Source organism: Symphalangus syndactylus, chromosome X (genome assembly GCF_028878055.3).
Source record: "Symphalangus syndactylus isolate Jambi chromosome X, NHGRI_mSymSyn1-v2.1_pri, whole genome shotgun sequence".
NCBI classification, from domain to species: Eukaryota; Metazoa; Chordata; class Mammalia; order Primates; family Hylobatidae; genus Symphalangus; species Symphalangus syndactylus.
The window spans coordinates 32345269-32357854 of record NC_072447.2 but is presented as its reverse complement, the minus strand read 5'-3'; the positions used below and the strand labels follow the sequence as shown (position 1 = coordinate 32357854).

The following is a 12586-nucleotide window of genomic DNA, read 5'->3' as shown; positions in this document are numbered from 1 at the left end:
TAAAATGGACAAATTATGTCAGAATAATGTAAATTGGGACAAAAGTCACAGATTCTTCGTTTTACATGCTGTGTTAAGCTCACTATAGGCAGAGTACCTTGGCTGATAATATATTTTATCTATAAGAAGCTCTAAATAAATATGTGACTCAAGAAGTCATTAAGCAATAAGATACAGTTGGTGGCTATGATCAGACACCACAACATTCATACTCATGGAATATTTGGAATAGAAGGAAGTGTTACATAGATCAGTGAGTTTCTGTTGTTGTTGACTTAAGAGTATTTTCAAATGAGGATGTTTTTACCAATACAGGCTATTGTGTTTGAGAGGAGCTTTTATAATTTAAGGTTATTCTTTTATGAATTACAAAAAAACACAAATTAGACTTATAATACCTTTCCTAAAGTGATAGTTTTTTTTTTTTAATTAGTGTTGTATTTCTCATCTCTCTGAGATTACTGACATCCTTTTTTTTCCCCAATAGCCTCCTTTGATGGGGAAATTCATTCCATCCGGCTCCCTCCAGTGAACAGTGCATCATTTGCTCTTCGCTTTCTTGAGAACTTCTGCCACAGTCTGCAGTGTGATAACCTTTTGAGTAGCCAGCCTTTTAGTTCTTCCAGGAGTCATACTCACAGCTCTGCAGAGCATGATAAAAATCAGTCAGGTGAGAGAAAATGTAAACTCTTACACTTCTGTTTAACTTGAGAATCTTGTGTAATTGTTTTTCCTTGTGTTCTCCTCAAAGTAAACATTTTAGCCACAGTGAACTAATTAGAAATGTATAACATACAGTTGTTTTTGTTCATTCAAAATAGGAAAGTAATTGCTTGTATTCATAATGAACTGGAGAATCAAAGCCCATGGCTTACTTATGTTTGGCTTCATTTTGACTACCTCACAGAGTTAAACATTCTCTATTAGACTGAAGTATGGCTTTAAAGTTACTGACCTTTATAATCCTCAGAAGTTAGCAAAGCGTGTTGAGCCCATTGGCTATAAAGATGATTTTGATGCAGTCATTGAGGTTTGACAAATGATGATACGGTTTTGTTGTTGTTTTTGGAGACGGAGTCTCGCTCTGTCACCCCAGGCTGAAGTGTAGTGGCGTAATCTTGGCTCACTGCAACCTCTGCCTCCCAGATTCAAGCGATCCTCCTGTCTCAGCCTCCCGAGTAGCTGGGATTACAGGCACCCACCACCATGCCCAGCTAATTTTTGTATTTTTAGTAGAGACAGGGTTTTGCCATGTTGGCCAGGGTGGTCTTGAACTCCTGACCTTAAGTGATCCTCCCACCTTGGCCTCCCAAAGTGCTGGGATTTACAGGTGTGAGCCTCCACACCCAGCCCTGTGATATGCTTGAATTTGACATTTGAACCATGGTTGCTTCTCTTCCATAAGAACCCCAAACTGATGCCTGAATAAGAGGGTAGGTGTAAGATAGCCCTGTAGAACCAAAAGCGGGTTTCTTGCTTCTGATCCCTAAAGCAAGAAAGCTCTTTCAGCTTTTATGCAAGTGCTGTTTGTTTTTTGGGAGTGGTTTGTCTCTTTTTCATGTGACTCATGAAAGCTAACTATGTTCTACTGATCATGGCAGGATTGTATGTGGGTCTTTTAAGAGTAGCTGAAGTTCTCAGGTGTTATTGCCGCATGGTTTTCTGGCCAGGTGCTGCTGATTCTGGAAATACAGAGTACCATCACAGGCTATCTTTTTAAGTCCAGGGATTCTAATTCACGTGCCACTCAAGTGTGAAGCGTGGGTACCACGTCTTTAGCTACTACTTTTTTTTCTGGTCCTCCTGGTTACCCACACCCTTCTTCATAAAGCTTGTTTCCTCTACTTCAGTGACATCTCTCATATCCATCCCCTTTTTTCCATTTCCTTGTTACTACCCTGCTTCAGACTGTACTAACCCCTTCTCTGGTTTAGTAAAGCAGGCTCCTAACTGGCGTCCTCTTTCCAGTTTCTCCCCTCTGGTGTAGCTGTCCAGTGAGTCCCTTTGAAATAAAGGTATGATACTGTGACATGCTTGCAAAAAGTATACATGGAGAAGCAGTGGCATGGAGAGCACAGGTGTTGGAGTTTGTCAGACCTGGGTTCCAATCCTGGCCTTGTAATCTCTATGCTGAAAGAGTATAAAGTCTGACTGGCCTACATTTTAATTCAGTTCCTGCTGTTAACTAGCTGTGTGCCCATAGACAAAGAACTGAGCCTCTCTAGTTCTTAGTTTCCTTATCTGCAAAGTGGATACCTCTTTAGTTGTGAAATTGAACGAAAGTATATGTAAGTTCTTAGCCTGCATTATGCCTGGCATGAAGTAGGAGCAACAAAAGGTAGCTGTCAGAACTAGGGGGAAGAGGAAGAGTGAAGTTTCATGTTTTCATGTGATATTATCCTTTTTTTTCCTTCTTCAGGAGAGGTAGGAGGTCATCAAAAATGGTAGGAAATTTGGAAGATGGCTAGAAAGGGAAGGGCCACCTGTGTGGGAAGAGGAGTGTCTGTGTATTGATAGGTTTTCTGTTTCTAAGAGTAATTTGGGGAAAAATACGAGTTGGAGATGTTGAGAGTACAGTTTCCTGATTTCTTTTCTTTTTTTTGGAGGCAGAGTCTCACTCTGTCACCCAGGTTGGAGTGCAATGACACCATCTCGGCTCACTGCAACCTCTGCCTCCTGGGTTCAAGCGGTTCTCTTGTCTCAGCCTCCCGAATAGCTGGGATTGCAGGTGCTTGCCACCATGCCTGGCTAATTTTTGTATTTTTGATAGAGGTAGAGTTTCACCTTGTTGACCAGGCTGGTCTCAAACTCCTGGCCTCAAGTGATCCTTCTGCCTTGGCCTCCCAAAGTGCTGGGATTACAGGCCTGAGCCACCATGCCGGGCTCCATTTCCTGATTTCTTACACAAAGCATTAAGAATGCCAGTAATTTACAAAACCCCATTCTTTGAAAGATTTTAAAGAAAATGTAATTCTTCTTTAAATTGAACACAGAATGTTTGAATTTTCAGATTAATTAAATAATCAGAATAGGTAACTATTTGAAAAAATACACTGAATAATCCACATATTTTACATTATTTTAGGGGTTAATTTTCTCTCACAGAATGCTTAATTTAGCCATTTGAAAATGGCTTTGAGTTGGAACTCTTATGTTTTTCTTAAGTTAGCTTGTAGTTAAAGAAGTTGCATATAAATGTTATGAGGTTGATTATTACTAAGATTTCACGTCTAGTATTCCATTTCTCTTACATTTTTTAAAATAAGTGACTCAAAAATAGTTTAAGATAGAGTGCTCTTCTTAGGAGACTTTGATTCTGACAAATCTAGTGTTTGCATATTTTAGCAGTAATTTTAAAGACATTTTACTGAAGTATAGTATACATAGAGAAAATTATACATGGAATGTAGCTTGATTAATTTTCATGCCTGTATAATCAGTCCCTGGTTGGAAAAGTAGCTATTACTAGTACCCTAGAAGCACTGCTAATGTGTCAAACCCCCTTTCATCCACTACTACCCCTCACTTCGCACAAGGATACCTACTGTCCTGATTTCTGGTACCATATATTACTTTTGCCTGTTTTTGAACTTTATAGAAATGGAATTATACAGCATTTAGTCTTGTGCCTAGCTTTTTTGGCCCATCATTATGTTTGTAAGATTCATCTGTATTGTTGCATATAGTTAGGTCATTCATTCTCATTGCTGTATAATATTCTGTTGTATAAATATGCTACCATGGTATGTATCCATTTGAGTGCTTTCTGTTTTGTGCCCTTGTAAATAGTGTTATGTTTTGTACTCTTATAAATAGTGTTATCATCAACATTCTATACACATCTTTCTGTTCCTGTATCTATCTTGGAGGGAATTGCTAGGTCACAGGAAATGCGTAGATTAGGCTTTAGTAGATACTGCCAAACAGTTTTTCAAAGTGGTTGCCTCAATTTACTTTCCTATCAGCTCTCTGCTTTTTAAAATAGATTATAATTCTCAGGTGAAATTTTTTATTCTTTGATCTTTTCTGTCCATTTTTCCTGTTTTCTTGAACATACTCATCAAAATTGCATTATAGTCTTTGTCTACTGACACCAGTAGTTTTTCTCTCAATAGTTGGTTATATGGTCTTACTTCTTTGCATGTTTACCACTATTTTTTTGTATGTGGGACATTGTATATAAAAGATCCGCAGAAGCTCCAGATTTCTACCTTAAAAAGTTTCCTCTTTTTTAAGCAGAAAGGAGGGCTCATTCCATTCAGTGATTGAGCTGGGTTGGGACTGAAGAGCAGTTTTAGTAAGACTCAGTCTCTCTCCTGATTCCTCGCTATTCTTCAGGTGTTACTTTCCCAGGCTTTTGATTGAGAACCTGGGAATTCCCTAGCTCCTTAGCCTTGAAAGACTATGGGGAATTGTACTTCTCTCCTTCAGGGGTTTGCTGCTCAGCTCTTTAGCCTTCTTCCTCGTGTATTATCACAACTTTGCACCTGTGTTTAGGTGGCTTGTGTGTTTGCCACAAACACACAATAAAATAAAGACCCCCTGGTGGGTCTTTATTTCTTAAGCATCATGAGACTGTGAGAGATTTCAGCGTGCCTTTTAAGAGTTTTCAGCCTAACTCCCCAGCTTCCTGTATAGCTCCAGAACTTGGCAAATATCCCATGGGGGAAAACCAGCTATGAGTTTGAGTTTCTGATTTGTCATTCCAGCTGTGTGAAGCTGCTAAATCTTTTTAAATTTATTTTTGCCTAGGTATAGCCCTCTGTCTGTGTCAAGTTCTATTTTCACTGTAGTGCCAAGGATCAGCAGATTCCTATAGGGAAAAAATATGACGAAATCTTCAGTTTAGACTAGAATGGTTCTTCCCCCTCTGGACTTTGATTTTATTAGTTCCTATGATTGCTATACCTTGAGGATGCTTTTCTTACAATAACTTTATTGAGATATAATTCACATACCATAATTTCACCCTTTTAAAAGTATACAATTCAATATTTTTTAAGTGTATTCACAGATTTGTGCAGTCATCACCACTATCTTCATCACCCCCAAAAGAAATCCCATACCTATTAACTATCATCCCTCAATCTCTCTTCCCCCTCACCACTGGAAACCATTTATTGACTTTCTGTCTTTATAGATTTTCCTATTCTAGACATTTCATATTAATAGAATCATATAATATGCAGCCTTTGTGTGTGGCTTCTTTCACTTAGCATAATGTGTTTTTTTGTTTATTTGTTTTGTTTTCTTGAGACGGAGTCTCGCTCTGTTGCCTAGGCTGGAGTGCAGTGGTGTGATCTTGGCTCGCTGCAACCTCTGCCTTCTGGGTTCAAGCGATTGTCCTGCCTCAGCCTCCTGAGTAGCTGGGACCTACAGGTGCACACCACCACACCCAGCTAATTTTTGTATTTTTAGTAGAGACGTGGTTTCACCATGTCATCCAGGCTGGTCTCGAATTCCTGACCTCAAGTGATCCGCCCATCTTGGCCTCCCAAAATGCTGGGATTACAGGTGTGAGCCGCTTTGCCCACCCTATGTTTTCAAGGTTCACCCATGTGGTAGCATGTATCAGTGCTTCATTCCTTTTTATGGCTGAATAATATTCTATTGTATGGCTATATTATGTTTATCCATTTATCAATTGATGTACTTCTGGACTGTTTCCACTTTTTGGCTATTAGGGATGCTGCTGCAATGAACATTTGTATGTAAGTTTTTGTGTGGATACATGTTCTCTCAGGTACAAACCTAGGAGTGGAATTGTTGGGTCATATGGTTAACTCTGTTTAACTTGATGAGGACCTGACAGGCTTTTCCAAAGAGGTTATACCATTTTACATTTCCATCAGCTGTGAATAAAGGTTTCAATTTCTCCTTTTAAACACTTGTTATTGTCCATCTTTTTCATTATACCCATTCTAGCAGGTGTGAAATGGTATCTCATTATGGTGTGATTTGCATTTTTCCAGTAGTTGATGATGAGCATCTTTTCTTGTGCTTTTTGGCCACTTGTATATCTTCAGAGAAATGTCTGTTCGAATCCTTTGTCCATTTTTAATTGGTTTCATTGTCTTTTTATTGTTGAGTCATAAGAATTCTTTGTATATTTTGGATACAAGTCCTATATGAGGTATATGCTTTGCATGTATTTTATCCCATTCTTTGGGGTTGTCTTTTCACTTCCTTTTTTTTTTTTTTTTTTTTTTTTTTTCCCTGCGACAGAGTCTTGCTCTGTTACCCAGGCTGGAGTGCAGTGGTGTGATTTTGGCTCACCGCAACCTCTGCCACCAGTTTCAAGCAATCCTCCCACCTCAGCCTCCAGGGTGCCAGGACTACAGGTGTGTGCCCCCCACACTTGGCTAATTTTTGTATTTTTAGTAGAGATGAGGGAGCATGGTTTGGCTGTGTCCCCACCCAGATCTCATCTTGAATTATAGTTCCCATAATCCCCACATGTCATGGGAGGGACCCAGTAGGAGGTAATTGAATCATGGGGGCAGTTACCCTCATGCTGTTCTTGTGATAGTGAGTGAGTTCTCATGAGATCTGATGGTTTTAGAAGGGGCTTCCCCCTTCGCTCTGCACTTCTGCCTGCTGCCATGTAAGACGTGCCTTTGCTCCTCCTTTGCCTTCTGCCATGATTGTGAGTCCTCCCCAGCCATGTGGATCTGTGAGTCTATTAAACCTCTTTTTCTTTATAAATTACCCAGTCTCCAGTATGTCTTTATTAGCAGCGTGAGAACGGACTAATACACTGGCCTTTTTTTTAGTTCTTTAGACATGATTTTCATTTTTTAGTTCCTTGAATATATTTATAATAGTTGATTTAAAGTATTTGTCTAGGTCGGGTACAGTGGCTCACACCTGTAATCCCAGCACTTTGGGAGGCTGAGGCGGGTGGATCATGAGGTCAGGAGATCGAGACCATCCTGGCTAACACAGTGAAACCCCGTCACTACTAAAAATACAAAAAAAATTGCCAGGCGTGGTGGCGGGCACCTGTAGTCCCAGCTACTCGGGAGGCTGAGGCAGCAGAATGGTGTGAACCTGGGAGGCAGAGCTTGCAGTGAGCTGAGATCGTGCCACTGCACTCCAGCCTGGGTGACAGAGCGAGCCTCTGTCTCAAAAAAAAAAAAAAAATTAGCCAGGTGTGGTGGCATGTGCCTATAATCCCAGCTACTTGGGAGGCTGAGGCACAAGAATCATTTGAACCTGGGAGGCAGAGGTTGCAGTGAGTTGAGATCATGCCATTGTACTCCAGCATGGGCAACAGAGTGAGACTGTGTCCCAAAATAAAGTATTTGTCTAGTAAGTCCAATGCCTGGGCTTCCTTAGGGACAGTTTCTGTTGACTGATTTTTTTTTCCTTTGTGTGGACCATATTGTTTCTTTGCATGTCTTATTTTTTTTGTTGTTGAAAACTGGACATTTAAAAATCATATAATGGCAACTCTGGAAATCAGATTCCCTTCTCCCTAGGGTTTGTTGTTGTTGCTGGTGCTGTTTAGTGACTTTTCCTCGACCAATTCTGTAAAGTCTGTATTTCTTTGTTAAGAGTGGCCACTGAAGTCTGCTCGGTTAGCTTAATGTGGTTAGCTAATGATTGGGTAGAAATTTCCTTAAATGCCTGGAACCAGTATATCTCCCAGCCTTGGACAAGGGATTTTCTGTGTGTGTTGGGACATAACTTCAGTGCTCCAAGAGGCAGCTTGTAAGTCGACCTTGTGCAGAGCCTCAAGGTCAGCCAGAGATGAAAGATTAGGGTGTTCTCATGTCTTTCCTGATAGGGTGTTCTCATGTCTTTCCTGAGCATGCATGTATACATCTGTGCGCATGCATGTGAACCATCTAGATTCCCAGGAATATGTCTGTTTTTCAGTCTCCTAGGCGACATCTTATACCAAGTTTTTCCTTTTAAGCTTTTTGGCCAGCCTGTTGTTAGCCCTGACTGGTAATATTGTCTCAGGCAGCTGCAAAGTTAAACAGTTGCCACCATTTTCCCCCGTCAGATGCCCTGGAGATGGGGTTGTTCACACAGAACAAGCTCTAATTTAGGTCAAAAAAAGACAAACCCTGAAAAGGAGCTTTTCAGTGAGCTTCAAGACTGGTCTAATAGTGATAGTTCTCTGGGCATGGGGCTTTTGGAGAGCTCCAAACCCATTGTGCCCCCTCCAGCGATTATTGCGTGGCTGTTTTTCACACCTGCTGTTGTTGTGAAGTGTTGGTTTTCAAGGCTACTGTGAAAATGGGGTGAGGGGGATTATATTAGGGCAAGTTAAAATGCCACAGAATTTGCTGTTTTTTTCTGAGATCCATCCATTTTTCTTAAACACTTTGGATTGTGGCAAGTCTTTAGTTTCCAGAGTTTTGAAAAAGATAGTTTTTATAGTTTTTGTCAGTGTTTTCATTGTTTTTATGAAGGAGTAGATTTTTGGAGGTCTTTCATCAGTCATCCTGGAAGTGCTTCTCTGATGATTTAAAAAATACTTTGTAAATTACCTGGCTTTTCCTAGTTATCTCTGTAGGAACACTCTCCTCCCTTAGCTTACTACAATACCCAGAAGCAGAAGTCGAGTCAATTTTATATTTGTTTCAGCCCCAGATAGTAGACCATACCCAGCTTGATAAACTTTTCATAAAGCGTGAGTACATTACAAATAAATGATACTTTTTCTAATCTTGCTGAGATTCTGAGATACATAAACATTTATAGAAAACTATATTTTAGAACTTGAATTTTCCATATTATTAAATGGGTATGAAAAGCCAATTATTTCTTTCCTTAGAATTTAATGTCTTAATTGTAGAAATATATGTTTTGCCTGTTGGTTTTATAGTCCATTATTAAAAATAAAACTAAAGTGGTAAGAGCTCTACTGGACTCATTGGGATTCACTGAGTAACTAGATTGAGCTAAAGGTTGCTCATCATAAGATTTTGAGAAGCATGCCTGGCCCTCAGCCGAAATTTTGAACCTGATGAAGTTTGGCTTTGATGCTCATTGCAGTCTTTCTTCTCTTTTGAGGTCTACTATCAGACTTTTTAGATTTCTCTTATACCTTATTTGTCCTTTTAGTTGGAAGTTAAATCAGGATATTTGTTGATACTTAGGGTATAACTGATAATTAAAGCTGTCTTTACTTTTAGGATCATGTTTTACAGAGTGGTCCTTTAGGTAGAAGTGCATTTGGTTGAATGATAAGTAAGCAGTAGACTTGTTTTAAGGGTAGCTCTAGGCCAGGATTGTTACTTAACAAAATGGATGTTCATTATATTATATCATTTAATTTCTCTAAAGTTTTAACTCCTCCGGCTCATGGGAACAACTTTCCCAGGCCATTTTAGACACATTTTAATGGGTTGCCTCACTGCCTTGTGAGATATTTAGAGAGATCTGATAACCCCAGAATAAAGAAGCCTAGATAGACTCCTTCTGGAAATGCTTTTAACTCTTGAATATTATTTCAGTGAAAATATAAAACAGGATGAAGTAGACACATGTTATTCATGAACATCAAATAATTGAGAAATTCTCAATGAAGGTATTGTAGGCAAATGATGTAGAAACAGAAGTGTTTCATGCTGATGATATGAAAATGCTTGAGTTTATTAGTTCGTTATAACAGACAACTGTTTTTTCTTTGAAAACAGCAAAAGAAAATGTAACAGAAAGGCAAAGCACCAAACGATCTCCTCAGCAAACTGTACCATATGTTGTTCCTCTCTCTCCTAAGCTCCCCAAAACAAAGGAGTATGCGTCTGAAGGTAAATAGCATTTACACCTCCCAGGATTGGGAAGAAATGTTTCTCTGCTACCACTTGTGTATACTCTTGGGGTGGTAGTATTGGAGGTAGGGAGGTAAATTTGCCCAAATAAGTTTGGCAGTTAGGCTACTACTTGGACAGCTTTGTTGAACCCTTCATTCCCTTCAGAAGTGCACGGCTGTCATTTCTCCATAGATTAAAAAAAAATTGTAATAACCTTTTTCCTTCACTTTTGTATTGCTAAAAACTGGCAGAAAGAAGAATAGAAAAACCTACTGCCTTTCTCCAGAGAATGTGTTAACTGCCCAAGTAGTAAACAAATGTTAGAAACCAACTGTATGATCATATTATAACAAATAGTAATGAAGAACTGCATTTCTAAAAACAAATGCTTTAGTGAGGTGTTTATAGTCTTGGTGGCAAGACTGGCAAATGATAGTAAGTTACTACGAAAAATATAGGTGATATGGAATCACTTTGGACTGTAGGACAATGTCCATTAATATAAATGCCAAGGAAGGCCAAGTCGGGTGGATCATCTGAGGTCAGGAGTTCGAGACCAGCCTGGCCAACATAATGAAACCCTGTCTCTACTAAAAAAACCCCAAAAGATTAGCCGGGCATGGTGGCAGGTGCCTGTACTCCCAGCTACTCGGGTGGCTGAGGTAGGAGAATCGCTTGAACCCAGGAGGTGGAGGTTGCAGTGAACCAAGATTGCACCACTGCACTCCAGCCTGGGCAACAAGAGCAAAACTTTGTCTCAATCAATCAGTGCATGCATCCATACCAAGGAGGGGATAGCCATGAACTTTGTGTTAGAGCATTGTGGTTCAGTATAGCACAAGTTAAGTGAACTGTTGCTAGGGATGAGATTTTTTACCTTTTAGTAGTATTTGAATTGTAAGTCTATTGAAGATAGCCTCCTTTGTCTTTTTCCCTGTAGAAGAACCATTGTTTGCTGGGGGAAGTGCCATTCCCAAAGAGGAAAATCTTTCAGAAGATTCTAAGAGCTCATCACTAAATTCAGGAAATTATTTGAATCCTGCCTATAGAAATCCTATGTATATTCATACTTCAGTCTCCCAGGATTTTTCTCAAAGTGTGCCAGGCACCACAAGTTCACCACTAGTTGGGGACATACCCCCCAAGAGCAGTCTCCATGAATTTAAATTCCAAATGCAAAGGAAAAGTGAAGGTATGTTCAAAAATAGTGACTCTCAATGTGTTTGTCTTTTGCCTTGAGATTTTCACACCTAACAGCATCCCCTGAGAGTATCACATTGGAGAAAGTGCTAAAATTTGGGAGGCTGAGTCCTCCCTTTCACATCACTGTCAGGTCAGACCATTATGGATCCTCCAATCCTCTTGACAGCACAGAACTGTCTCTAGGGATCTGGATCACCAACCATGTCTCTGATAGAGACTTCTCAGATTAGTAGTGCTTGAGCAGTTGTAATTTATCATTTCCTTGGGTACCGTCTGGACTCACAAACCTCTCATGACTCTGAGGCCTGGAAAGACAGTCCCTCTCCTTTCTGTTGTATACTTTTCTTAGTCTCTTTTGAGACCTTCCTGGCCTCAGCCTGTGTTGACTCCTGGATTCGGGCTGGCATCTTGTTACCACAGCCACACAGTTTCCTCACTCTCCACATCCTTCCTCAGACCCACCAGGAAGACATGACATGTATAAATAGGGCAACATCCTGTTGCCATTTAGAAAGAGCCAAAACAGGCCAGGCGCAGGGTTGCTCACACCTGTAATCCCAGCACTTTGGGAGGCCGAGGCAGGCAGATCACCTGAGGTTGGGAGTTCGAGACCAGCCTGACCAACATGGAGAAACCCTGTCTCTACTAAAAATACAAAATTAGCTGGACATGGTGATGCATGCCTGTAATCCCAGCTACTCGGGAGCCCAAGGCAGGAGAATCGCTTGAACCCGGGAGGCAGAGGTTGCAGTGAGCCGAGATCACGCCATTGCATTCCAGCCTAGGCAACGAGAGTGAAACTCCATCTCAAAAAGAAAGAAGAAAGAAAGAAAGGGGCCAAAACAGCCTTCCATGTGCAAAGAGGGCTAATACCCTGTACCTTTGAAGGATTAAGGGTGCAGGAGAGTGAGGGTGGGAATAAGTGTTTTGTCCTTTTTCTCCAGGTAGGCATGCAGGCAAGGTTGAGGAGTGAAGGAAGTGGGAACCCTTGCCTTTGATCATGGGTGTTATCTATGGGCAACCACACTGTGCACACACCATGACACATTTAATGTTGTCAGCCCCATCCCCTCTGGAGATTCTCTCTGCTTTTAGAGTGACATAGCTTGCAGAGTCTAACAATAGATGCTTATTCCGTAATGGCTAGTATATCTTGCATTTTAAAGTATTTTCACAAAGTATGACCTTTTGGCGATAGGCTTTCTCAGTATAAGGTTACTTCTAATGGTGAATATCTTACTTCGAAATGTATGTCAAACACTAAGGTAGCCGGTATTGGGGCTTCAGACGGCTAGCTTCTGGTCTTCTTAGCAATGTAGAGACTAATAGTAATAACATTGCTTTCTAGTAATTTACTTACTGGTAATAGAAATAATCATCATCTTCATCACTATCTGATGTATGCCAGGCATATAATATTTCATATGGCCTCCTACATTATATTGTTAGAACAATTCCTTGAAATGTAGGTGCTGGTAAGCATTTTCAGGTAAGAAATTTGAAGTCATTTGGCTAAGGTTCCTCAGCTAGAGAGTGGCTGGGCCAGTCCTTGAGCTCAAACACTCTGACTCCAGGGTTGTACTCTTAACTTCTGTACTGCTTGCACCTCCCAA

General features: G+C 40.4%; 1 protein-coding gene across 5 annotated transcripts in view; it reads left to right on the top strand.

The window, feature by feature from the left end:
- Nucleotides 1-12586, top strand: part of SCML2 (Scm polycomb group protein like 2) — a 118912-nt gene that overhangs the window by 100691 nt on the left and 5635 nt on the right. For 4 of the 5 annotated variants that reach the window (XM_055268030.2, XM_055268033.2, XM_063634991.1 and 1 more), the window contains exons 11-13: nt 488-670; nt 9654-9767; nt 10711-10962. In XM_055268030.2, coding sequence (XP_055124005.1) covers nt 488-670; nt 9654-9767; nt 10711-10962 — 549 coding nt within the window. The remainder of the gene's footprint in view (nt 1-487; nt 671-9653; nt 9768-10710; nt 10963-12586) is intronic. The other variant, XM_063634992.1, reaches the window with a different exon arrangement.